This window comes from Lontra canadensis, unplaced genomic scaffold, assembly GCF_010015895.1.
Source record: "Lontra canadensis isolate GAN:19392208 unplaced genomic scaffold, GSC_riverotter_1.0 scaffold182, whole genome shotgun sequence".
Taxonomy (NCBI): Eukaryota; Metazoa; Chordata; class Mammalia; order Carnivora; family Mustelidae; genus Lontra; species Lontra canadensis.
Genome location: NW_022631176.1, coordinates 1,114,403 through 1,141,383, shown reverse-complemented (window position 1 = coordinate 1,141,383; position 26,981 = coordinate 1,114,403). Strand labels below are relative to the sequence as shown.

The following is a 26,981-nucleotide window of genomic DNA, read 5'->3' as shown; positions in this document are numbered from 1 at the left end:
ACGCCGCAGCCCCGCCGCCCCGCCGCCCGCGCGCGCTAGCCGGCTCCCGCGCTCCCGAGGCGCCCCTCGCCCGCCAAGCAGGAGGGCCGACCCCGCGCGGACTCGAGCGAGGCGCCCGGCGGGGGCGAGGGGTGGGGTTTGCGGCGCGCGCCGGCCTCGGGGGAGCGAGTCCGGAGCCGCGCGCGGTCGTCGCCCGGCCGGCCATGGGCTGGCGGGCGGAGGGCGCAGGGCCCCGCGGCTGCTCGCGCCCCTAGGCGCGCTCGCCTCGTGCAGCCCGCTCGGCCCCGGCCTGGCGACCCGCTGGTCTGCGCCCCGACGGCGCCGGGAGCAGAGGAGCCGCGCTCGGGTCTCCGGGATGTGCCCGTCTGAGATGGGGACGCCGTGGCATCACTGGTCTCCCGTGCTTATCAGCCTGGCCGCCCTGTTCTCCAAAGGTGAGGGACGCCGCCGCCGCCTCTGGCCCGGGACTAACTTTGCCGGGAGTGAGGGTGTGGGAGTGTGCGTGGCTGGGGTGGCTGGGACGGAGGGCGTGGGTGCTGTGTGCGCGTGTGCACGCGCGCGGGCGGCCCCTTTGCAGCAGGTGCCTCCCCGGAAGACTTGGCGGGGAGGCCCTGGGAGAGACTGCCAAGGGACGCGAGCAAAAATAGCCCTGAATCAGGGGAGGGGGCCGTAGAGAACCTGGGAAGGAGCGGTGGGCTCTGGGAGGGCTGGGCTACAGGTCGGGGGAGGGGGCTTGGAAACCCTGGAAGGGCCCTGGAATGTGCACTTGGCTTTCCGGGTCGGCGCCGACCTGGGAGGAGATAATTGCAGAGCACTCCCGTGTGTGGGAATGTTTAGTGCCGGGGAGGCTGCTGCCCACAGGGCCCGACGCTTAGCTCGGAGAGTGACCCGAGTTCCCCTGAGACAGCGCCGCCTCTCCCCTGCCGCCATCCCCCGGCTGCTGCTCGCGCCCGCTCCCGCACGGGTTCCACGCGGACCTCAAACCCGAACTTGTCCCCTGAGTTATGCCGGCAGGGCCCTGACCTGGAACAGCGAGCAAAGGCATTCCCCGTGTCCCTCCCCCTACCCCCTCCGCCGCCGGCACCCCCAGCCTGTGCCTGGCACAGCCTGGCTGGAAGCTCAGGACGCTAATTCCTTGAAGAGAAATTATGGGATTCATGCAGGAGATGGTAGAAAGTACCAGCAATTCTTTCTCCTTATTGATCCGGACTCTGTTTGTGCGCGGTTCCCTGCCAGCTCGTCCTTCCTACAGGGAAATCTTTGAGGAGGAAAGTGGGGGTTCTTACCAGCCTCCAGTGTGTGCCCCCAAATCCCTGTGAACAGACTTGTCTGATGACATTTTGGAGCTGAGATCTCTCTCAGAAACTTCAAAGCCACTGATGGTGCACAGGGTCTTTTAATCACAGGAATGCTCTTCTGTGAGCTTGTCCGGAATCACGGAGGTTACGGTGCCGGGGATCTGATGCTAGAGGAAGACCTTTCCCTGGCGGGGGTCGGTGTCACTGTGGGTTGAGGGAGAGGGAGCTTGCTTCTGGAGTCTTCTGGAGCCTGTGCTAGTGGGTTCCCGGCTCCTAATTAGCAGGAGCAGTCCCGAGGACCAGAGCCTCTGGGATTTATGGTGTGCACAAGGAAGCAAAGAAAGGGGTGATGGATTCAGTGGATCCAACCCAGGCAGACACGAGGTTTAAAAAACCCCTAATCCTCACACAGCAGCCCAGCACACTTGCATATTGGCTGGAAAGCATGCTTTTTATTGGTTGTCACTTGATTTTCTAATAAGAACAGGCTTCTCTGTTTTCGTGCTGCAGTAACAAGGTTTTATTAAGAAAGCCACAGAATAGCTTGGTAACTGTGACCTCACTGTCGTGTCTCCTCGGGTAGGCACATAGTTCTGTTACTGATTTCTTTATTAGGCTGAGCAGTGTGGAAGAAAACTGTTATTCCTCATGATGCTTGAACTTTTTCAAGTGGAAATCCTGAAAATGTCCTTAAAACAGGGGCCTCTGTGATGTGGAGGTCCCAGCTTGTATGTGATGCTCCCAGCCCAGCATGTGACAGATTGTGTGTGTTAAATGTGGAGAGACCTTAACTCAGCCCCACTGTTGGGAAGTGAATCGGTTGTGTGTGGATTTTCGGACAGAGCGAGCTCGGAGCCGAGCCGGGGTCTGTCCCGCGATCCTTCAGGCTGCACCCTAGAGTAGGAAAAAGTTTGACCCTTCTAACGCCGTGGTGCCGTGATTTCTACATGCAGGGATGGTTGCTTCTGTTTCCTCTGCGTTCGCATCCCCTTTCCCTCTAAGATTCTCTGACACCCTCCCCCCCCCAGAAAGTTTTAAACCGGCTTGACATCAAGTACGGACTATATTTAAAAGATTTTCATTGGAAGCCAAATGCACACGCACGCACGCAACGGTAATCCAGAGTGCCCAGTTGGTCTGGGGCTGGTGGAAAAATCGAGATGATTTCCAAATATTAAACGTCTGCTTCAGCGTCTTACTGTTTTTACTGTGTTGCTTTTGTTCCTTCCAAATAGGAAACCCTGAATGAACAGAAATGCACATTTTAATTCCAGGCTGATTTCCTTGAACCGCACATATGTTTACATTTCATGAGCAGGAAGTGATGGGTCACAGAGCAAACCCACTCTTATATAGATCTTTTGAAAAACAAATAAAAAGAAATCTTCATTGCTTGTACTTCTATCTGCAGGGACCTAGAGACGGTATTATGAAACCAGAAAGTTCCTAGCAACACAGTCCTACGGTCCCAGCCTTTTCTGGAGAATGGCCTTAACGTCACATTGCCAGAGAACTTGTGTCTTCTGTGTAGGGTCTAGTCTTGTTGGGAACCTTAATTTTTTTGATGTAAAAAAATTTTTTTTAAAGATTTTATTGAGAGAGAGGAGAGAGAGAGAGTGAAAGCGCAAGGTTAAGGGGGAGGGGCAGAGGGAGAAGGAGATTTCCCCCCAACTCAGTGGGGAGCCCGACACGGGGGCTCAATCCCAGGACCCCAGACTGACCTGAGCCGAAGGCAGATGCCCCCCGGGCACCCCTCTTGTTGGGAACTTGGTGTCGAGCAGAACTGGGCCAGCCTGCAGACAGGTTTTTAGGCATTGCTGTTCGGTTTGGAGGGAAGGGCGGGAGGATGGGAAGCGGGGGCTGGCGAGACAGACGGATAAGAACGCTGGACAAGAACGCTGGACGTGGGTAGAGAGCAGGCAGTCTTCATGCACAAGGTCAAGAAGGTTGCCACCCTGAGGCTGTTTGTCATGACCTTTGCCCATATCCTGCATAGTTAGCTCTGCAAATGCCAGTGAGGAGTGGGTCCTCAGAGCCCCCGGGGGTCCCGGGAGAGGAGCTGTTGCACCGAGAAGGACCCTTTCTCACGGCTGTGCTGGAAAGTGCTCTGCCTGCACCCGGCCAGAGATGGCGAGGTTCTGAGCTGTGGTTTTTTTTAGCGTATCTTCCTGCTGAGTGTGTTTCTGTGTGTCTAGCTTCCATTAAGGTCAGAAGAGAAGGTGGCAGGGCTCCAGCTCTCTGGAGGGTATATGTCCAGGGAAAGTCTGCTACAGCTCTGGACTAGAAGGAGCTTGGGTTTTCGGGGGTACCTTGTCCAGGCTTTCCGGGAGCGGGGGGTATCTAGGAGGGAGCTCGTTGGTGTGTGTGAGAAACAGAGAGAGACAGAGAGACAGAGAGAGACAGGGAGACTTTATTGCTTACATTTCAACAGTGTCACCATGAAAGAGCTAGGGAACAAGGGTGTCATTAACTTTCATTTTCTCTGAATAAAGCTAAATAACACATACAATTTCATAAAAGATTCTTCTATGCATTGAAAGATAGAATTCCCAGGATGAGGATCTGTTTAATTTAGTTCCATTCTGAAAACTGAGAAAAAATGAAAAAACTCCCAAAATACCCGGTTGCAGAAGCTTATACTACCTTTATTTCTGTCTCATCTATCCATTTAGCTACTCATTCACTTATTCAGACAGTCATCCATCCATCCATCCTTTTGTTCATCAGTCTGTCCATCCATCCATCCACCCCCCCATCTGCCCATCTATCCATCCATCCATCCTTCCATCCTTCCATCCTTCTACCCATCCATCCATCCTTCCATCCATCCACCCACCTCTGTCTGTCCATTCACCCATCCATCCTTCTGTCCATCCGTCCGTCCTTCCATCTTTCCTTCCATCCATCCATCCATCCATCCACAAATTACCATATATATGGTGGCTTAAAGCAACAGAAACTTATTTTCTCATGGTTCTGGAGGCCAGAAGTCCAAAATCAGTCTCCCTTGGCTGAAATCAAAGTGTCAGCAGAAGGTTCCGGAGAGCATCGTGTTTCACCTCTTCCAGGTTCTGGTGGCCAGCTGCCTGCAGACCTTGCATCCTGGAGGCATCCCTACCATCGTGTAGGCTGGTGGCTTCTGGTCTCTCTGCTCTGTCCTCACATCATTATCTGCTCCCCCCACCACCTCCCTTTATTTTTAAACAATTTTTAAAGAAGATTTTATTTATTTATTTGACAGAGACACAGCAAGAGAGGGAACTCAAGCAGGGGGAGTGGGAGAGGGAGAAGCAGGCTTCCCGCGGAGCAGGGAACCTGATGCAGGGCTCCATCCCACAACTCTGGGATCATGACCTGAGCTGAAGGCAGACACTTAATGACTGAGCTACCCAGGCTCCCTCACCGCCTCCCTTTAGAAGGACCCTCTCACACTGAGGGACCACACCGTCTTCCTTCTTACTCAATCACATCTGCAAAGATCCCTTTCCTTTATTCCCCCCCAAATAAGGTGACATTCGGAGGTTCAAGGGATTTAGTCATCATTATCTTTTGTGTGTCCATTTTCCAACCTGTTACGGGGGTGACATCCTAAAATGATATTGAAACTATACGTCTCCTGTTCTAAGTTCCTCTAGGGGCCACACTGTATTATTCTATCTGGCTTCCATTTCTCTCCAGCACGTAGTATGCTCCTTTGGACATAGCAAGAGCTCAATCAATTTTCAAGCATGCTCAAGACCACGGAATACCGCTAAGAGAACTTTGGCCCAGTGGTAAAACTATTTGATGCTGTTTTCCTCCTGGTGGTTCAACGTGCTCTAGGATATAACTTGGTCAGTCACAACAGCTAATCTCTTGAGTAATTACTGGATTATTCAGACACTGTGCTGAGTGATTTATGAAGATGATTTTTGGGGGGAATTTTCAGATGAACCTAACTGGGTAGAGTTTGTTAAAAAGCCCATCTTACAGATGCAAAAAGTGAGGCTGAGAGAGTATCGAACTTGTCCGAGATCTCCTACCTGGAAAGCGGCAGCATCTGAGTTCTGATGAGCGCTCGCCATTAGCCCATCTCCGTTCTGCCTGTGGTTCTACATAATCGCTCAAAATGAATCCATTCCTGCGTGGGGCCATGCTTCCTGACTGGTGAAGGTGGAGAGCCTTCCATCTGGGTTTTGGCTCAGAACCTCATGTGTGGTTAGCGCTCCACACAACACAAGGGTTGGGCCACCGACCCCCCCCCCCCTGCACAGTAAAAAGTCCACTTGTAACTTCGACTCCCTCAAATGTCACTGCAGGTAGCCCAACATGGACCCATCACATACACGGTCAATCAGCACATGTCACCAATGTTGTATGAATTACTTGCCGTGTTCTCACGACAGTCAGCTGGAGAATGGAAAGTAGTATTGACGAAACCATGGGAAAATACATTTTCAGTACAAGACTGTATTTATAAAAAAAAAATGCACCTATAAATTCAAACCCATGTTGGGCAAACGGGTAAAGGAACATCCTGTTCTTTAATTTCCTCCGCCTTAATTTTTCCAGCTGCGATCGGGAACAGTCCCTAAAAGGGGATATGCATTTGCAGAAACAGGCAGTCACAGAGTTTTTAGCTCTTAGTGACATCGCGTTCTTTTATGCGTGTGAGAAACAGTAAGTTTTCAGGTTGATGGCTGCGCTGGTCACCAAGTGAAGGTGACAGTCAGCTGTCCTTGGCGTCCTTGTGTTTGTAGATGTTCCTCATGGGGAGAGCCATCCTGGCAGGCGGACGACGCTTGGGTACACTCTCCTAGGACGCGGCGGCCGCGAGAGATGTTGATTCGATCTCGTGGATTATCCCACCTGCCCCGTTTCCAGGTCCTTCCTCAACCTAGACAGTATTTTTCATGGGAGCGAAGGGAGGAGAGTGTAGAGTGAGCTTCGATGCTGCTGTGCTTGCGAGATGCTCCGACTCACTTTGCTCCAGGTTGAAGGAGACAATGAGAGATTTTCCCAGATGGACTGGAGGGTCCCCGAGGGGTTCCCCGGGGGAGGGAGATGCAGATGAAATGTTTTGGCACGGGGAACAGGCAGGGTGCTCCAGAGAGCTGCTGGGAGCCACGGAATGTTTCCGAATCGGCCGAGTGGGGCAGACGTGGCTGGTGAGGGGTGGGGGTCAGTGGCACGGGTGACCCCGGGAAGCCCTGAGGTTGAGACTGTGGAGGTGTAGCCGTGGTCCTCATGGACAGACCGCAGGAGGCCAGATGCCATGTAGACACATGACAGAGTCTGTAGGGGAAATGAGCCCTTCCAGAACTTAGACGTGGTCCTGGAATCATGGGAATGGGGCGGTGTTGACAGAGCCTCTGCCCGGCTGCCATTAGAAATGAGGGCTCCAAAGAGGAATGAAGTCCCATGAAGCAGAGATGCAGAAATGTGCGTTCTGGCACCCCAAGGCTGGGGACTGTGGTTGGCACTCTCTCAGCAACCACCGCGCGCCCGCCCATGAACACGATGAGGATCATGTATGGGCCACCTGGGCTTGGTGATCTGCTTGATGGTGGCAGATTGGTGGGGGTGGGGGTGGTCAGCCTGGAGCACAGTCTGCGGGGTCTGGCCCCAGGGCTCCAAGCCAGTCCTTCCCAGGTGAGTGTTTGTATCTATCCCAGGCTGGCTGGGAAAGCGGGCGCGATGCTCGTTCTCGCCGGAGAGGGGCAGGTGCCCAGCACTGCCGTCCGAACGTGTCCTGAGGTGGGAGCCATCTAACATGCGGGGAAGTGGGATGCCTGCTGCACGCTGACCCCAGGGCCCCCCGCAGACACCGGCCGGGGAGATGCAGCAGACAGGAGCTCGGGAGCAGCTTGTGGGAGAAGGCTCGGGGTTCCTGGGACGACCAGCTTAATGTGGAGTGGCAGAGTGGAGAGGGGTTTTAAGGATTTTTGTCCATCCTTTTCCTAACTAACTGCCTTTTCTAAGAGCTGCTTCTTAAATCTCGGTTCCCGTTGCGGGGAGGGGGTGGGAGCGGTGTTTATCCTGAGAAGTGGTTTGGACTTTATCTTGTGAGCACCGTGAATTTTGTCAGTGAGTTTCTAAGTGTTTCTCTCTGCTTTAACGCCTAGGACTCTCTGAGCCAGATTTGCTCTCATAAGTGTAGGAACTTACGAGATGCCTCTTACTCATCAGCCTTATCCTTGGCCTTACCTTCTTTGCCTGCCATGGTCCTTTCTTCCTGTCTGCCTCCGTGCCTGCTTCTTCTGTCCCGCAGCACTGCTGTTTTGTAACCTACTTCAGATTAATTTTGCAGGGAAGAAGAGGTAAAAATAAACAATCTCTCTACCCAAGGACGAGGGTCTCCCATTTTGCTGTGTCTCATTCTTCTTGTTTCCTGTGGATTGTTTAAATCGTCGCGTTCATACTGTAGATGGTCCACGTGATTTGGGTTCCGGACTTTCTGAGCTTGTATGTTTATCCAAATATTTCCTCATGTTTTAAAAACCTACTACGAATGTATTTTTTAATGTTGGTGTCATAGCGTAAAGGTTTTAGCTCTTGTGGAGCATTACGTAGTTAAGGTTTCCGCTATTATGAGGAAGTAATTACCTCTGTGCGTAATGTTTGCTTTGAGTTACGTTCTTAGACAGACTCATGGTTATTTAATTACCAGGCCAAAGAGTAGGGTCGACGTTTTGCTGCCACACTCTTTCCTGGAAGGGCTGTACCTTTTTGTACACGTCCAAGCAGCGTGTGGGAGCACTGGTTCCCTGGAGCGCTGATGCCCTTGGTGACAGCAGGTGTCAGCATCCGTGGTACCTCACGACCTTTGCTGAGGGTCTCCATGTCCCTGGAGACTCCGTGACCAGACCCGAAGCTTAGTCTGTTCTCCTCCAGAGTGTGATCCGGCACCGTGAGTGGCTTTGCCTCTTGGAGGCTGAGGGTTTGGAGTGGGTGAGGTGACGAAGCCAGAGGAGAAGATCTGGAATTGGTCCTGGGAGGCAAGGGAGGACCTCAGTGGGCAGGTGACGTGGACGTGGAGACACCGGGGGGTCAGGCCAGGAGGGACAAAGACGACGTGTCTAAGAACGGGGAGGGGAGGAGGCTGTTTAGTTGGTGGGGAAGAGGAGGTCCCCTCTGGGACGCACTGTTCTGGAATCACCACCACAGAGGGGAATCAGAGCACAGCTGGCTGTTCTAGTTTGGAACCCGTGGTTCTGTGACTGAGGGGCTCAGGGATACCCTTGCTACCTGCCCACAGCATTAAATGTTCCAGTTCAGCCTTCGATCTGCCTAGTTCTGATTTATAACCAGCAAGGTGCGTCACCGGCCCTGGGCATGGAGGGCCGTTGTTCATCTAACAGCGAGATAGATCCCAAAGGCACAGAAACAAGCATGAGATCGACTCTGCCCTCATGGGGTTGTAGTTCGGTGTGGGAAACGGTCCTAATCCTGTTCTGCTCTGGCGCCCACCTTCGGGGCCCCGGGGTCCCCGGGGCTGTGTGCTGCCGCGCCCTAGGGCTACCCCGAGAAGCAAACGCCTGCACCTGAGCCAGCCCCGGATCCCTGCACCGACAGATGCCTGCCCGTCTGCTTACGAGGACTCCAGCCTCTTCAGCTCAGGAAGGCACCTCCGACGGGGTCTGGAATCGGTGATACACGTTCCTGTCTTTGGTATCCGGACAGATTCTCCTCTTGTTAGAATCAGGGCATGACACCGTCCCCCCGCCCCCCGCCCGGATGTAAAGCACAGGGTAAGACTGTCCCCAGGAAGCTATGCATTGACTGGGGACGTTCCACCCAAGTTCTATTTATTTAAAGAAACACTTTGTAGCAATAAATAATAAGGCATGCTTTGGTTGCAGACTCAAAAAAGAAAATCAGAGGTGGCCCACGGGGTACCTTAGTGAGGCTAGAACAGCTCCGGTACAGGCATAAGCAAGGGGCTATCTCTCAGGAGCTTCTCGTGAGAAAGGTTTGTTTCTCATCCACTGAGACCCTAGCTGACCCACGTCCACCTTGCTGAGCCGTTGGGAGCACACGGCCCCCAAGGTCATTGCAGAAAGGGGGAGAGAGTGCCAGGGTATCATGTGGGACACATTTATTTCTTTACTTGATTAATTTTTTTAAGATTTTATTGATTTATTTGTCCGAGAAAGGAGAGAGAGCACAAGCGGGGGGGAGGGTGGCAGGCAGAGGGAGAAGCAGACTCCCTGCTGAGTAGGGAGCCCGATGAGGGATTCGATTCCAGGACTCTGGGATCAGGACTCGAGGTGAAGGCAGACACTTAACTGAGCGACCCCGGCGTCCCTGGGATGCATTTAAAGTCCAGATTTGGAACCGGCTTCACAGCTTATGCCCACATCCCATTGACCAGCCCTTATAAACATGAAAGTGCAGAGCAGCACATATGTGTTTGGTAAACACTCACGGTCTCTGCCAGAAGGGAGAAGGAAACATACTGGCTCATGTAACCGAAATTCTGCGGTCAGGCTGATATCAGGGAAGGCTTGATCCAGGTGCTTAGGGGATGCCAGAAGGACCTAGAGTCTCTCTGCTCCTCTTTAACTGTATTGCTTGTATTCTTAGAGACAGTGCTCCTTACGTAGGCAAGATGCTTCCCAGCTCAGAATTATGTCTCCTTACTTGAAATACACTGAAAAGAACTGTTAACAGTTCCATCAAAGTTCTGGACCTGCTCTGGATAGGCCACCTTTCTCCATGAGTCTCCCTGGATCATGGGCTGTGCCCAGGAGGATGGGATAGGTACAGGCTGATGGGCTCAGACTGTGGCAGTGAGCTCCCCCTTTGGAGCCTCGAGTGGGAATCCACCCAGATCACCTGGTACCATTTTTAAAATATTTTTATTTATTTATTTATTTGGTAGAGAGAGAGAGAGAGAATGAGAGAAAGAGAGCATGAGAAGGGAGAGGGTCAAAGGAAGAAGCAGACTCCCTGCCGAGCAGGGAGCCCAATGCAGGACTCGATCCCAGGGCTCCAGAATTATGACCTGAGCCAAAGGCAGTCTCTTAACCAACTGAGCCAGCCAGGCGCCCCATACCATTTTAAATACTGTTACCCAAAAGGGGTCATGGATGCCAGACGTTCACCATAAGAACAATATTCCATTCTCTGAGTTGTTGTAATGCTAAACCTGCTGTGAAAATATTCCCAAGTTCTCTAATATTTAACCTTAAAGGGTGTTTTGTATTCCTGCTCAGGTGACAGCTCTCAGTGTTGAAGTTACTTCTCAGAGAAGTTACTCTATCCTTCCAGTGTTTCAATGTAATGTAAGCTTTTGTTTCCAATGGTTATAATTTTTCAGAGTCCCTAATTAGATGTAAAAACTACGCACAATGGAAATTATTGCTGTGGTTAAATATTTGCATTATGTGTTGTTAAAAGCAAGCATCAAAACACACAATTGCTTGTTTTACAAGCATTCAATATTTTGAAATGTGAGGTCCCCGAAAACCCTGGGAATTCTGTTGGAAGGGAGAGAGCTACTCGGATCACATCAGTTACATTTTCAGGGGAGCAGTGTCAGCATGAGAAGGGGAATGGGGCTTTGACCAGGACCCGGATGATGCACAGCTCAGCCTGTCCCCCCTCCCACCTGTCCCCACCAGGTGAGCCTTCTGCTTGATTTCTGGGCTTCCGGCTTCACCTTAGGGAATCAGGTCATTCAAAGAAGTATAACTTGCAAACAACGATTTCCGAGGTGTCTTGAATTATAGATATCCCAGTGTTTTCATTTTGGGAGAAAAAAAAAGAAAAGGTTGTAGGGTATATTTGGGTCAGATATCTCCTTTTCCTATTTTACAGTAATTTTCCTGGAATTGTTTTGGATGCAGTAAAGAGATTTTTGATGGGGAGAGGACAGGGTTACTATTCCTTTACAAGTTAAATTGAAAAGCAGGCCTTGTGAAACTAGAGGGTATAAAACAAAGAAAGAGGGTGCATTACGTCTCCAACAGATAGAGAAGCCCAGGCTGGCCGTCCCTTTCCTTATGTACTTCATTATGTCAGGGGTGTGGCTTCCAGTGGACAGGTGTCCAGTGGTGGACTGTGGCTGCTGTCATGATATCAGTATTTTGAAATTGGGAGACTGTCATCAAGATGTGGATTTTCCTGCTCCTGTTGATGGATGAACAACACTGATATTTCTGCGAGGCGACGGGTGGGCGGGGGTCCTGAAACCACGGTCGTGGGCTAGAACCGTGTTTCGTGGGGCTGAGCTCTGTGGCCATCAGAGGTGGGGAATTGTGGACAGCATTGCCCATGTTCCTTGAAGTGTGAAGACATTCCCTCATTTAGGTGATCTCCCTGTGCCCTGGCAGCCGGCGGAGAGTGTCCTGCGGTGTGACCATTAGCTTGAATTTTGGGGAACCGAGTGGTTTTATGTAAGGCGTTGTTTTGACCTTGTTTGTTGGGAGCCGCATCCTGGAAGCAGGATGTGTGTGTGGAGGTGTGAGGCAGAGACCTTCAGAGACAAATTTACTGGGGGTGTTCGAAAGCTTAGGAGTGTGCCAATCCTTAACCTCTTGTACAGTCGCTTTTCAACGTAAACGTTTTTTGAGTATAGGTGACACGGAACTTTCTGTTAAAGTGTACCATTCACTCCTTGACTTGATCTCTCTAAATACATAGTTAGGCCACTCATCTTGTCTGTCTGGCTGCCTCTCTCTCTCTTTCTCTCACCTTTGATTTCACGATGGGGAGGTACCCCTCCATCTACTGTCTTCCTGTAATTCGCTTCCCGTAGGTGTTCAAACCTCACTGTCGCACAGGTGCAATCAGACAGGTCCTTTGATCAAGACAGTGGAACAGGGGCACCTGGGTGGCTCAGTCCTTAAGCGTCTGCCTTCGGCTCAGGTCATGATCCCAGGATCCTGGGTTCGAGCCCCATGTTGGGCTCCCTGCTCTACAGGAAGCCTGCTTCCCCCTCCCACTTCCCATGCTTGTTGTGTTCCCTCTCTTGCTGTCTCTCCCGTCAAATAAAATCCTGGGGAAAAAAAAAAAGAAAGCGGGACACCCCCCCACCACCACCCCATAGCTCATTAAGAGAAGCGCATTCATAAGACAAGAATTGCTTTTTGTTAAAAATATTATTTATGAAAATAGGAGGCATTTATGTTGTTTTGCTTATGCAACAGTCATTATTGTAATAATGCCAACTTGAAGACATTTCTGAGTTCTGCGAATCTTACAGGAAGAAGAAGCAAAAGAGTTCATGTTCCTTGCGTACCCACAAATATTTTTGTTGTAAGAAGGTTTAGTGGGAGAATAGATAGGTTATTTTCAAGATGATGCCCTATTACCTTCGGATACAGTTCTCAGAGAGAACCAGAACGGAAATAGGGAGTTCAGGAGAGAGAGGAACAAGGGCACATTTCTGGTGGTTAATGGGGCCTGTTTCTGGATTTTATAAATGGATGGTGGTGGGTGTCAAGTCATTCTGTTATTTATATTTCAAAGGATATATTTAAGAGAGTGATGTAACAGTTTCATTTTAAATGTCAAGATTTACAATACACTAGAAACTTTGTTCTTAGCAACTGTTGAAACTCTGATGGGAAACAATAGATATCAGTTTTTAAATGTGCGAGTGGGTACATCGTTTGAGAAGGTTTCTCTTAGGAATTTCAGGAGAAATGCTCTTGGAAGACCCTTGGTTTAGAACAAGAGCTCTTAGGCCGGGCTCCACGTGCAAGTCAGCTGTCCACATCCTGCTGCTCAAGTCACACCTTGGACCAGGGGTGCCAGAGTAGTCTGGGATCAGACTGGGATCAGACTGGGGTTAGACTGGGCGCTGGGGGTTTTGAAAGTCCCCCACCCCCCCCACTCTGGGGACTCTGATGTGATGTCAAGGCTGAGCGCCATGAAGCAAAGCCATCAACGGAGGGCATCTGTCTGTGTGGAGGTAAACCAGTGATTCTGAATCCGGGATGCATGCCCATCAGAATCTCACGGGAAGGTATTTTTGGGAAGTCGTGAATGTCAGGTTAATTGAGGTAAATTTGCACAGAGTACGAGTCACCTTTTTACGATACAATGTTGTAAAAATGAAGATGTAGAACATTTCCATCATCCCCCCAAATTTTCTTTTACCCTTCATAGCTGGCCCTTCTTTCTGCCCTCATCCCCCAGCAGCCACGGATTTATAGTTGTGCTTTTTCCAGAATGTTCTGTAAATGGTATCATACACCATGCAGCCTTTTGGGTCAGGCTTCCTTCACTTAACAGTATGCCCACGATATTCTCCCAGAACGTGGGCTATATCAGGAGCTCACTTTCCATTACTGAGGAGGGTATTAGAGTAGGACGAACCAGAGTGTGTTTTTCCCTTTGCCAGATGAAAGACACCAGATTTGCTAATAGTTTTGGCTGTTACGTGTAAATCCACTCTACGTATTTGTGCACAGGTTTTGGTGTGAATGCATGCTTCCATTTCTTTGCAGGCAAACAACTGGGGATAAGACGGCTGGGTCACGCGCCGAGTGCATTTTTAACGTGATAAACTGTCAGTCTGTTTTGCAAAAACAGCTGAACCGTTTGGCGTTTATACTGGTGATGTATAAATTTCCAGCAGTTCCACACCCTTGCCAACACTTGGTATTTTCACACTGTGATGTTATTTTAGCTATTCTAATACGTGTGTAATGGTATTTCATGGTGGTTTTCATTTGCATTTCCCTAATTACTAATGATGTTGAACAGTTTTTAGTGGCTTATTTGCCATCTGTGCGTCTTCTTTGGTAAAGTATCGTTTCAAATCCTTTGCTGTTTTAAAACGGGTAACTAATGTGGGCTGTCTTATTCCGTTTTGAAGATTATTTTATATGGCTTGGGTATACATCTCTTATCATGTGTGTGATTCGAAAATAGTTGTAGTTTTTTTTTTTTTTTTGGTCTCTGGTATGTCATTTCATCCTTTTAAGAGGTCTTTGGCAGAGCGAAGAAAAAATATTTTGAAGTCCGATTTCCCTTTGTCTTTTATGGAATTGCTTTCGTTCTTATATCTTAGAAACTTTTGCCAAACAAGGAGTCACAAAACATGTTCTTCTAGAAATCTAATAGGTTTGGGCTTTCCACTGAGGTCTGTTTTGGGGTCAGTTTTGGTGTTGGGATAATGACACCACAACAGTTTCAGTTTATTTGCATATAAATGTCCTGTTGTTCCAGGACTGTGTGTTGTAAAGACTTAACTTCCTAAGTTGGTTTTCTGTTTTTGTGAGGGCCATTGGACTGTGAGCAGAAGGCACATTCTGGGTTCTCAGCTTTGTTCCCCTGACCCGTGTGTGTGTGTGTGTGTGTATTTCTTCACCAATACTGCCCTGTCTTGATGACGTTCTTTATAATGAATCATGAAATCAGGTCACGTGAATCCTCCATATGTTTTGGCTGTTCTAGTTTCTTTGACTTGCAATATATATTTTGGAAATAACTTGTCTGTTTCTTAAACAACAACAACAAAATTTCCTGCTGGGATTTTGGTTGGGCTTGCGTTGTATCAGCAGATAATATACCTTTGAAATAATGAGAACTGAGACCTCTGATCCATGAACATGGTACATCTGTTTCTTTAAGTTTTCTTCGATGTGTATCATCACTGTGTTATTTTTAGCATACAGGGGCTGCACATAACTTAGATTTGCACCAAAGTGTTCCATGTTTTGGGGTGTTATTGTGAATATTCTTTTTAAGATTTGAATGTATAGTCTTTATTGCAATTATATAGGAACACAATTGATTTTGTTACAGACCTTGTATCCTAAACTAATTTATTTCAGTAGCTGTTTTTTTTTTTTTTTTCTTTTTTCTTTTTGTAGACTCTTGGGGGATATTTCACACAGTCAGTCATGCCATTTGCAAATACAGTTTTAGGGTCTTCTTTTTGATCTCTAGGCCTTTCTCCCCTTCCCTTTGCACTGGCCAGAAGCCCTAGGATGATGCTGAATAAGTGTGGGGATAGCTCCCATCCTTGCCTGGTTTCCAGTTTTACATCATTAACTATGACATTGTGGGTTTCTTGTAGGTGCTTCTTATGAAGATGAGGAAGTTCTGCTCTATTCCTCATGTGTTGAGGACTTATCGTAAATGGATATTGAACTTTGTCCAGTCCTTTTATTACTGCCATGATTGTGTGATTTTTCTTAATTGGCCTGTTGATATCATAGAGGATGTTGATTTTCAGATACTGAATCACCTGTATTCCTTGCACTAACCCAACTTAGTTGCAGTATAATTTTTTTTATTGCTGTATTGGGTTTTCTAATATTTTGTTGAGGGCTTGTGTCTAAGGTATATTATATTACTGTATATATTATAATGTAATATATATATAAATAAATACATATAAATAATATATACATATATATAAATATAAATAATAAATAATAAATAATAACAATAAATAAATATATATATTTTATTTATATATATATTTTTTTAATTTTATTTTTTTACATTTTGCTTTTGACTAGTTTTGGTGTCTGAGTCATGCTGGTGTCACAGAATGAGGTGTGGCATGTTCCCACCTGCTCTTTTTTCTGGGAGAGACTGTATAAATTCAATGTCAGCACTTCTTTACATACTCAGTTTAAATAATCTGGTGAAACCACCTGGGTCTGGAGGGTTTTTTTTTTTTTTTTAAGATTTTTATTTATTTGACAGAGCTCACAAGTAGGCAGAGAGGTAGGCAGAGAGAGAGGAGGAAGCAGGCTCCCCGCTGAGCAGAGAGCCCGATGTGGGGCTCGATCCCAGGACCCTGGGATCATGACCTGAGCCGAAGGCAGAGGCTTTAACCCACTGAGCCACCCAGGCACCCCTCTGGAGGTTTTTTTAAAGCTTTTAAATTGCAAATTTCATTTAGTGGGTTTAGGACTATTCACATTATTTTATATGGAGTATTTTTAGTTTATGTTTTTTTTGATGCGTTGGTCCATGTATCTAAATTGTCAGATTTATGGAAATAATGTTTGTTGTATTGCTTTATCCACTTTATCATGACTGTGAGGTCTGTAGTGATGTCCCCGTATTTCATTGTTGTGATAGTGGTATGTTTCTTTTCTCGCTTTGTTCTTGGTCAGTTTTGGTAAAGTTTCATCAATATGTCTTTTCAAAGAACCAGCTTTCACTTTTCATTTATTTTTCTCTCTCTTTTTCATTTTAATTTCTATGCTAATTTGTATGATTTTGTTCTGTAGCTTTGGTTTTAATTTTTTCCTTTTTTAAAAATCTAGTTTCTTCCCATGGAAGCTTAGATTATTTTTTGAGACATTTCTTCTTTTTCTGATAAAAGCACCTAATGCTATAAATTTTTCTCTGGGCACTGTTTTAGCTGTGTCCCTCAAACTTTCATGGTATGTGTTTATTTTCATGTAATTTACAACTATTTTCTTAATTTCTCTTGTGACTTCCTTTTTGACCCATGTGTTATTTAGATATTTGTTGTTTATTTCTGAAATATTTGAGGATTTTCCAGATACCTTTTTGATACTTGTTTGTAGTTTAATCCCAATTTGGTCAGAGAACATACATGTCAATCATTCATATGTTTGAGTATTTTTTATGTTCCAGAGTAAGGTGGTCTTGCTAAATGCCCCTTAAGTTCTTGAAAGGAATATTATATTGCTTTTGTTGGGTGGAGTGCCGTGTAGCTATCAGTTAGGTTATTCTGTTGATAGTGTTGTCCAAATAATCTATATTCTTACTGATTTTCTGTTCCTTCCATAATTAAGAGAGGAGTGTTGACCTCTCCAAATAATCATGGGTTTTTTCTGTTTCTACTTTTAGTTCTATGAGCTTTTGCTTTATGTATTTTTGAAGTTCTTTTGTTAAGTGCATACACTTAGGATTGATACATATTGTAGGTGAATTGGCCCTTTTACAAACATGCACTACTTCTTTTTCCCCCTCATATTATGGCTTATTTGGAAGTCTTTTCTTTCTCATCTTAACATAAATAGTTCAGTTCTTTTGTTACTCTTTGCATAGTCTATTTTCCCCATATAACTGAGTGTTGCTTTTACATCCTTCACAACAATCTATGTTTTTTAATTGGTGTGTTTAGACAGTTTATGTGTCATAAAATTATGTAATTATACATATATTTGGATTAAAATCTGCCATCTTTCTAGTTATGTGTTGTTGTTTTTTTTCCTGTGTCCCCCCCTTTGCCTAATTTTTAGTTAATGGAATATTGTTATCAACAGTTGGGTTATTATTTATACTTTTAAGAAGTCATGGGAGTAGCTGCCCTAAGGTTTTCAATACAGACCTCTACTTTATCATGATCTAATTTCCAAGCAACATCACACCACTTAACATGCAGCGTGAAAACCTCCCAAAGGTAAATTTCCAATTTCTCTCTCTTACTGTTAGTTTTATTAGTGTCATTGGTTTTTATTTTTAGACATGGGAGAAACCAACACTATATTGTTATTATTTTTGCTTTATACAGTCAGCTATCTTTTAGAGCAATTGAACATAAGAAAAAATTGGATTCTATATCTACTTTTATTTTAACCATTTCCAGGAGTCTTCATTTCTTTATGTAGATCCCCGTCTATGCCTGATATGTTCCTTCTGTCTGTTTAAGATCTGCCTTTGCCCTCTCTTGTCTCAGAGGTCTCATGGAAATGCATCCCTCCTAGTGTTTACTTTTCTGGGGATAGTTTTATTTTTATTTCTGAAAATATTTTTATCTATTTAAAGATGTTCCTTATTGTCTCCTGGCTTCTGACAGAAAGTCCACCGAAATCCTCATCTTTGTTTTTCTGTGTGTCGTGTGTCTTTTTCTTTAGCTACACTGAACATTTTCTCTTTATTTTTCTTTTTCCACTATTCAGAGGTGACATGTCAATACATGCTTTTTCTCATTTATTAATCCCATTTGGGATTCTCAGAGTTTCTTGGTCTGTGGTTTGATGTCTTTCATTATTTTTGGAAAATTGATGATCGTATCTCTTTCCAGATATTCCTCTCCCTACTTTTCACCCTCTCTTCCTCTTGGGATCCTAGTTCAGGACTCCTCTGTCTGGGTGCAGGACTCCTGCAGTCTGGGTGCTCTGGGTGCTCTGCTTCTCACTCTTTTTCTTGTAGCATGTTGGTTCCAGTAATTTCTGTTGGCCCGTTCTTCTAACACCAGTTCCTCCTTTGGCCCTTTTTAGTCCATGAAGACTTAGTCCATTGAAGATTTCTTTATCTATGTGAAGTTTTCATTTTCTTACTGCTGCTGTTTCCATGACATTTTCTTAGTTCTGTATCCCTATCAGAATCCCCCGTCTGGCCACGAGGTGGTCACCTTTTCCACCAGCATTAACTTGCGGGACATCTGGAGTCTCTTCCTCAAGCTCTGGGCCAGGTGAGCCAGTGTTCCGGTCTTGTCTTCTTGAAGGACATTGACTTCATGACATTTATGTCTCTAGCAGACTATTTGATGTCTCCCCTAGAGTCTAACCTGGAAGGCAGAAACCATGTCAAATATTTTCCTTGAGGGGGCTTCAGTACAAGACGTGAGGAGAGGCTGACAATCGACACGGGAAGGGGAGGGGGGCAGAGATTCTGCAGCGGGTGCCCTGTCATCTCCAGGCGAAGGGACGAGGGGAGGAGATGATGCTCCCACAGTCTGGTTTCCTGGATGAGTGTTTGCAGCCGGGCTGCCAAGAACAAAGATAGAGCTGACTTCTAAGAAGCGCCCCCAGACGTAGCATATGGGGGTAGAAGCCGTGGCCCCCTTCCCTTCCCCCCTCGGCCTTCTGCAGGGGGCTTTCCAGCTGACCTGGGAGCCTGGCATGCAGCCTGCGGGGGTCAGTCCCCCTGCGGTGCAGAAGACAACAGGGACTGTCAGGAAGGGCTTGGAGGTGGCAGCCATCCATCTCCCAGAGGTCTCTGATGTAACTGCCTCATTAAGCAAAGCTAATTAGATTAACCACCTCAGTAAGGAAAACACCTGTGGAGAATCTCAGTTGTCTCCCAGAAAAGGGAGGTCAGGAAGGGATGTTCAGAATCATGGGGTCTGAGACCCCGCTGTTTGAAGGTGAGTCTTCCCATGTGGGCGTTGGTGCCCGTCCAAGTAAGGGGCTTGAGGAGAACGTGTGCCGTTGTTTTACGAGGGAGCTTTGCACCCAGGTGAGCCATCTGGTGTTCTGAGAAGGGGGCTCTTTGCCCAGATGAGCAATGTCTTGTTTACATAAATCAGTTTTCAGGAAGCTTCCTGAAGCAAACAGCGAGGTTATTTATGATTTCACCATCTCATCTTCCCGAGTGGGATTTCCTGGCACGGATCGTAAAGTCGTCTTGATAGAGATGCTCTTCGTTTTGAGTCTCGTTGGTTAAACTTTGTGGCCACGGATGGTCTTGGTTCCTGGGGCACAGTTGACAGACCCTGACCTCGGTCTGTGATCCAGCCCCCAGCTTCCCTTTGTCACTCCAGGGTGGAGGATAGATGCGGGCAGTCCCACAGATGTATTTTCAGCGCGTGGTTGATGTGAAGATGTTAGAAGAGCTTCTCCTGGAGCGCTGGGAGGAGAAGCAGTTACCTCTGTGCCAATCTGCAGACACCCAGGAGTCAGCTTTCTGAAACAGGTTGTCATCATTGCCTAGCAGCTCTGTGGGGAGGCTGCAGGGGATCTCTATGTGTGTGTATGTGCGCGTGTGCATGTCTGTGTGCACGTGTATGTTCGTGTATGTGTGCATATGCATGCCCATGTGCCCTGTGTGTGTGCACACATGTGTACCTGTGTATACATGTATGCAGGTTATACGCACATGTGTGCCCATGCATGCGTGTACATGCATGTGTTCCCATGTGCCTGTGTGTCCTGTGTGCATGTGCACGTGGCTGTGTGTATGCAGTATGTGCGTGTACGTGTGCTTGTGTGCATGTATGTGTGCACCTGCATGCCCATGTGTGCACCTGCGTGCCCGTGTGTGTGGCTAACAGGTAGCATTAGGCTCTGTTCTTGAATCACCATGCCTGCTGTTTGACCCATGTCTGTTTGCAGGCTGACTGCAGGACGCAGATGGAGGAGGCCCTCTGTGACCTTATTTGTCCTGAGCATTTAAGGATGTTTCTCAGCCGAGCAAAATAGGAGCGGATGCCTCCCTCTGCTAGCAAGCGCCTCCAAGCATCCGCTCTTCATCAGCGGGATTCGTGGCTCTGACACGTCCTGGGGTTTGGGAAAGGGTGCAGAGATCTTGGTGTACTTCATCCCGCCCTAACATGCCCCTCCGGGTGTGTTTGTGTCTCAGCCACGGTGAATATTCCTTGCTCCATGACAGCCCTGGAATAATGGCAGTTTGTGTTCCTTTCCTGATGGGGATGGAAGGAGGTTGTTTCTTTGCAAAGCTATGCCTCGTCCTGGGGCCAGGGAGGGGATTGACTGTCACTGTGGTGGGTGTCAACCATGTTTGCACACTCAGCTTCCATTCCCACATCTCCTACCATGTCTGTTTCCTTCAGGGAACCACCCCCTTGTCTGTGTCAGTCCGTCTAGTGAGTGTGGGCTGAGCCCACCTCTGAGACAGTCCCTGCAACCCATCCTCTTGGCTCAGTGACTGGGTCTCCGATTGGTACCCAATCCCATTCTAGTCAAAGAGGCAGGCTCATGACTTTTGGTGGGAACCACCAAAAAGATAAGGTCACACTTTGTGGGGATGAAAAGCAGTAAGAATGATGTGTGTTGGGAGCTGCTGGGATCCCCCTCACAGAGTGTGGGAACGTAGCCAGCACAGAGACGGAGAAGACTAGCATGGTGGTGTCATTTGAGGCTTGATCCAGCCATGCCTGAAACTGTGAGCTTCAGGTACATGAGCCAAAAAAGCCTTTTTTTTCCCCCTTTAAGCTGATTTTGTCTAGGTTTTTCTCATTCACTGCTGAAAGAATTCTGACTAATGTGCTCACCAAAGGACTGGAGTGATCGCTCTGGAAATAGTCATGAGAAATGCCAGCCAAACACATAATCTCCACCCAGCATCTCCACCGAGCCTCACAACAACCCTCTCAGTGGAGATCTCTTGCTGAGTTGGCAACAATGATGTGTTTGCTCTTCCTCTGGACTTTGCTAACACTAAAACATGGGAAGTCCTTTCTAAAGGGTAGAATTTGGTGATGGGGATGCTAACAGCTGAGTTTAAATCAGCAAATAGCCGTAACTGGGATGGAGTGAACACTTCTCGGCACACTGCCTGCCCTTTGGTTGTGAGAATTCACACACAACATCTGGGACCCACGTAAGTTGAGTTGCTTGTGCTTTTACTTGTTGGTCTACTTTCTGGAGCTCCGTGGTGGGCCATCTGAGGCCTGGAGCTGTGTTTTGGGTCTCTTCATTCTGAGAATATAGCCTAAGAAAGCCTTCAAAGCTCTCCTAAATAATGAAGGAACGAGTGAGCGAATATGGCCGTGTTGATTAGTTTGGAAGTCTCCAAGCCAGAGTTAACAAAATGGCAGCTGGCAGGTCGGACATGGCCTCTGGACAAGTTGGGTTTGATTCATGGAGTCTTGCTGTTGTTTTCTTAATTGAATTGTCAACATTTCAAATCACAAGAATTAGCATGAGTTTGGATTTCCAGTGTCTCTTGAAGGTTTGCTGGGATTGCCATGGGCCCTCCTTGGTAGGGCCCAGTGGCTGCTGCGTCCTCTTAACAAGACACCTGCCCCCCTCATTCTGATGTTTGTCCCCCCACCGACCTGCATAGCCAAGCCCCAGAGCCGGCAAGACGCCGATGCTCTTCTGAGATGTGCCCGCTGGACGCTCAGTGTTGTCTTTTGAACATTTGTTCTTACTTTGATCTATGGTTTCATCACCTATTGTGTCTGTTATTATGCAAATGATGGAGACGGGAGATAAGAAGCAGAAAAAGAAATGCCCAGCAGAGCAGTCCAGATTCTGATACGCACTGACACTTCCACTCAGTAACTTAGCACTTCTGGCATGCACGCATACATACACACGATGACCCTTTAAGGTCTCATTTGTAAACAGTGTTAGATGTTTGCTTTTGTGGGAGGTCCTTTGGGAATAGGAAGGTTAGCCCAGATAGTTCTGGTGCTTCCTCTGCTGTGAATCCATCCCTCCATCCCTCCATCCACCCACCCACCCACCCATCCACACAACCAAACGTCCCTCCATCCCTCCATCTATACATCCATCCATCCCTCTATTCATCCCACCATCCATCTGTCCATCCATCTACCCATCCAACCACCCAAACATCCATCCATCCGTCCATCCATCCATCCATCCATCCATCCATCCGTCCATCCGTCCATCCATTCAGTATTTGGGAGCATCTGCAATACGCAGGACACTTTACTAAACAGGAGAACAGGAGTGTCCACCCACAGGGGCTTATGTTCTGATGGGGAGGCAGAGAACAGAAAACCGATGAGCGAAATAATGTTGGAAATGCTAAGTGCTAGGAAGGAGATACTACTGTGTGTCCAGAGTATGGGGTGGTGTTTGGATGAGGAGGTGTTTGGATGAGGAGGTAGGGAAGCCATCCCAGTGGAGGAGGTATTTAAGTAGTAGACCCCTGTTACGTGTCTGCCGGGGTTCCTAGGTTGAAACCTTATTACCCCCCTACCCCCCGCCCCATGTGATGGTATCAGGAGGTGCGGCCTGTGGAGGTGACCGGGATTAGATGAGGTCATTCAGGCCGAGCCTATGTGAGTTGGATCCAGAGGGCTTGCTTCCTCCCTGTGCTCTGCGCCCAGTGGGGACACAGGGAGAAGATGGTGGTGGCAGTCAGGAGGCGGGGCCTCGCACAGCCCAACAGCACCAGCACCCTGAGTCCACAGCCTCCAGAAGTGTAAGTGCAAGAAACAAATTTGTGTTGTTCATCAGTCTGCAACCTGTGGTACTGTGTTATGGTAGCCCAAGGGGACTGACCCTGCAGCACTTGTCCAGAAGGTCCTAGGGTCCGAGAAAGACCCTGAGAGTGGAGAGCCTTGACGTTCTAAGCCCCGATTTGGCAAGCAAGCCCATACTTAAGGTTTTGTGGTCCTTCTGGTTGCTGTCCCAGCTGATCGCCTCTGTCCTTGTACCAAAACAGCCAGTGTGAACCTACGATGTCCCGGCCTTGCTCCAATAAAACTTTATTTATAAACGCAAACAGGGGCATTTCCCACGTCATGAAATACTATCTTTTATTGATTTTGGGGAGCTCACTTTGTGGGCTGTGGGGACGCATTTGGTCTGGGAGCCGTGGTTTCCTGACTCCCATGTGTGGGCGCTGGTGTTGGGATGTAGTTTGTGAGGTGGGTGGTGGGCAGTGGGATCTGGGGCACAGGTAGGAAGCCAGCCATGGGCACATGGGTTGCGGGAAGCCCTGGCAGGTTTTAAAAAGCCAAATGACATGATCCAATATACATGCAAAAAACTTAATCATCTCATCAACCCTCAGGGTAGGGTGGAATGTGTTTCTTTTGCAAAATTTATGAAATTCATCCTCAGAAAGAGCCTCCTTTCCCTCACCCATGAAGAGGAAAACAAAGGGTACATTTCTGCTTTCCTGAAGTCGGATCTGTGTGAGCTTTATTTCTGGCGGATTTGACTCTGGTTTCCCTGCTTCCTCCATTTGCGGGTAGAAGGGGCGGTTAGGACATGGTAGTCCCGCCGCGGCGATGGCTCCACAAAGATCCAGAATTTAAGCAATTCTGCTGCTGTTTCCTGCTGCTTTTGACAAGTCTGCTAAAATTCCTGTTGTTTTTTTCTATAATAACGTAGGCAGTGGCTGTCTGGTTCTCCCTTAATTGTCTTCATTCCTGCCCGCACTTGAGTTGCAGCAAATTCGGGGAAATGGTGGGTCCTGACATTCGAACTAGTGGCGATCTTTGTTGCCTGGGTCTAGTGCAGAGAATTCCTGGCGGTGTGACCCTCCGAGCTCCTTGACTAGATGGCGGCATCTCCAGCCTCTTGCACAGCACCAGGATCCCTAGCGTTCCCCACCCCCCACCCCCTGTCTGCTAGGGGGCGGTCAAGGCCAGCGTGCTTGGGGGTCTTTGCAGGAGAAGGCATTTAGGTTTCCCCAGGAAAGCTGGCTGCCTCCCAGTGACAGGAGGGCCGCCTGCCACCTGCCGCCATGCTTTCTGATACTCTGTCCTCACCTGCACGTGTGAAGGACGGTCTACACCAACCACAGCCGCTGCACAGGTGGCTGGAGCGCATGCGAATCTTGTACAAAGTACACCGGTTTTAAAGACTTTGTTGTCACGATGGGAATGACCTCACCCCTCCAAGTGTGCACAGCCGGCTTCCCGCTCAGCATTTAACCCAGACACTTCCCTTTAAGATTAGTCCCCACAGATGCAGGGGTGTTTGAAAACCAGGCCCTGGGCGCTGTCCGCCATCTTCCGCTCTGCAGGGGTAGCGGGTCTGGCTCCTGGGGGAGCCCGCAGCACCAGCAGGGGGCTTCCGAACAACATCTCAGTATTTTTTTTCTTCCCCTAGGGGAGGGGGGTGCAGATTTGACCTTTAAAGCTTTTAGACCGAGAGGGAGATTCTAAGAATTCTAAGAATTCTAAGATTCTTAGAAACTAAGTTTCTAAGTCAGTCCGTAGTCAGATAAAAAGTCTTTTTGAACAGCTAATCCTAAAGAGATAATAGCAGGGTGTGGGGGTGCGGTTTACATCTCCCCGACTCAGGGATACATCCCCGTGGACCCTGATGCTCAAGCTGGATATCATGATGGCCCTTTGATCAGAACGCGCATGTGCCTCGTGCTACACGTGTCTTCCTCCTTCCCACATCCTGTACAAACTGGATTAGGAGTTCTGGGCCTCTGATCTCTTGCTTTTGCTCGGGGAGGTTTCCTCACATCAGGGGAAAGAGGTGGGTATTAAAACAGGCTCACAGCTGGGGGGGGATTTAATCCTGTCTGTGTAGGCACTGTTGCCACCGAGAAGTCGCCAAATTAGAAAGTGGCGGTCTTTGATGGAAGTTGCTGGAAGGAGCTCGCAGGAGGCTCGCAGAGCCCCGATCGTCGTCTGAGTCAAGACTAAATGAAGGAAGGCAGCTCCTTGGCGAAAAGTAGATGCACACGGATGTGGATGGAGAAGCCACACTGCCAGCCCATCCGGGGCCCCCCGCTTGCTGGGCTTGGCCTGCGGAGGCTGGAAATGGAAGGCGCCCCTCGGTGGAGGGCGTAGGGTATTAGTGGGGACCGGCTGTGCGCCCTCCGGTGGCCTCGAGATCGTGTTGTGGTCCGAGAGCTAGAACCCGAGATTCGCTGATGTTTAACAACTGGTTCTCACACCTGCGAAGCTAATTTCAAGCTGCTAAGAGTTTAACAACCGACATGCAAAATTCCTGAAGATTTAACATTGGCTCCCAGGAATGGGTGTGAGCTGGCAGATGCCGGTTAGAACCTGTGTTCGGGGCTTCCCGTGCTGCCCCTGTTTGTGCGGAGAATGCGGGTGGGTTTCAGCCCAGGGTGTTTTCGAGACGCATTCAGATGCTCGCTCAGACTGGCCAGCAGAGAAGGGGGTTTGTGACTTTCCTCACTGCGTGCGGGGCACTCTGCCTTCTTGGTCCCGGGGGACAGAGAGGGTGCGGAGGACACCACTAGGACCCAGTTTCTTTCTGCATCTTGGCTTGGCCCTATTTCATGGGGGACTTGTCCCCAGGGAAGCGGACTGACCAGTCACGGCTCCAGGCTTGCTTCCCGTCTGCCCAGCTACATCAGCGGAAGAACAAGAGAGGCATCTCGGTCCTGAGGGTTTCCAGAAAGTTTCTGACTTTGCTCTTATTGGATTTGCAATGGTTTATGGGCTCACCTTGAACTATCACGGGCCAGTTCCACGATTAACTGATTGTCTTTGGCCCTGGGGCCACCAGACCATTCCCAAAGCAGTGGCTGTGTCTCACAGGGCCAGGATCTGGGGGATGCCAGCTGCCTTGTGGCAGCTAGACTGCTCCCGTCTGCTGTCTGTGAGTCTTTACCAGGACAGAGATACCGGCTTTGTTTCTGGCCCCAGCTGGGTGTCCTGCAGTCCAGCTCAGTCCCGCCAGTAACAGCCCAAGCTGACATCACACCCCACAGGGTGAAGTCCGAGGGCTTTCATTCCAGCACGGGTTGCCCAGGGTCAGCCCAAGACCACCCTCGTTTCAGACGCCTGCCCTTCTGTCCCATTTGTGTACAAATCTGGGGCTCTCAGGATCCCTTTTCTGATACCCTAACTCACAGAACTCCCAGAACTCACTGGAACACTGTACTTACATTGACAGCTTCATTATAAAGCAAATGAGTGAGGAGCTGACCAGCAGAGGAGATGCACCAGGCATGGTCTGGGGGTGCGGATGGGATGGGGGGGCTGGCCCCGATGCATTTACTGCATGACATCCTGTGTGGATGGAGTGTGTGTCTACCCCAGGGGCTGGAGGAAGAAGGCTTAGTTCATGCCCATGTCTTCTGGAAGGTTCTGCAGGAGGCTTCAAGATGGCTCTTCATTGTCCACACAGGCTGTACTTCCAAATAAGATGTTAGTTACTGCAAGTGAACGTGTACCTATAAAATCATTCTAAACCTGTTTCCTGGGGGCGTGATTTGTAAAACACTGAGCGTACCCCATCTAAGTGTCCAGTTAGAGTTACTTTTACAAAAGTGCCCACCACATCAGCTTATCACAGTGCAGATGGAGAACATTTCTGTCTACCCTCTGCCCGCTTGACCTCAAGCCTCCGTCCCAGGCGTCACACGACT

The 26,981-nt window shown here is 48.4% G+C and overlaps 1 protein-coding gene across 1 annotated transcript in view; it reads left to right on the top strand.

The window, feature by feature from the left end:
* The first annotated feature begins 48 nt into the window (after nucleotides 1-48).
* TMEM132D (transmembrane protein 132D) overlaps nucleotides 49-26,981 on the top strand; it is a 580,096-nt gene continuing 553,163 nt past the window's right edge. Inside the window, exon 1 of the mRNA XM_032846888.1 lies at nucleotides 49-434. Within this exon, the coding sequence (XP_032702779.1) occupies nucleotides 356-434 (79 nt within the window). The 5' untranslated portion in view covers nucleotides 49-355. The remainder of the gene's footprint in view (nucleotides 435-26,981) is intronic.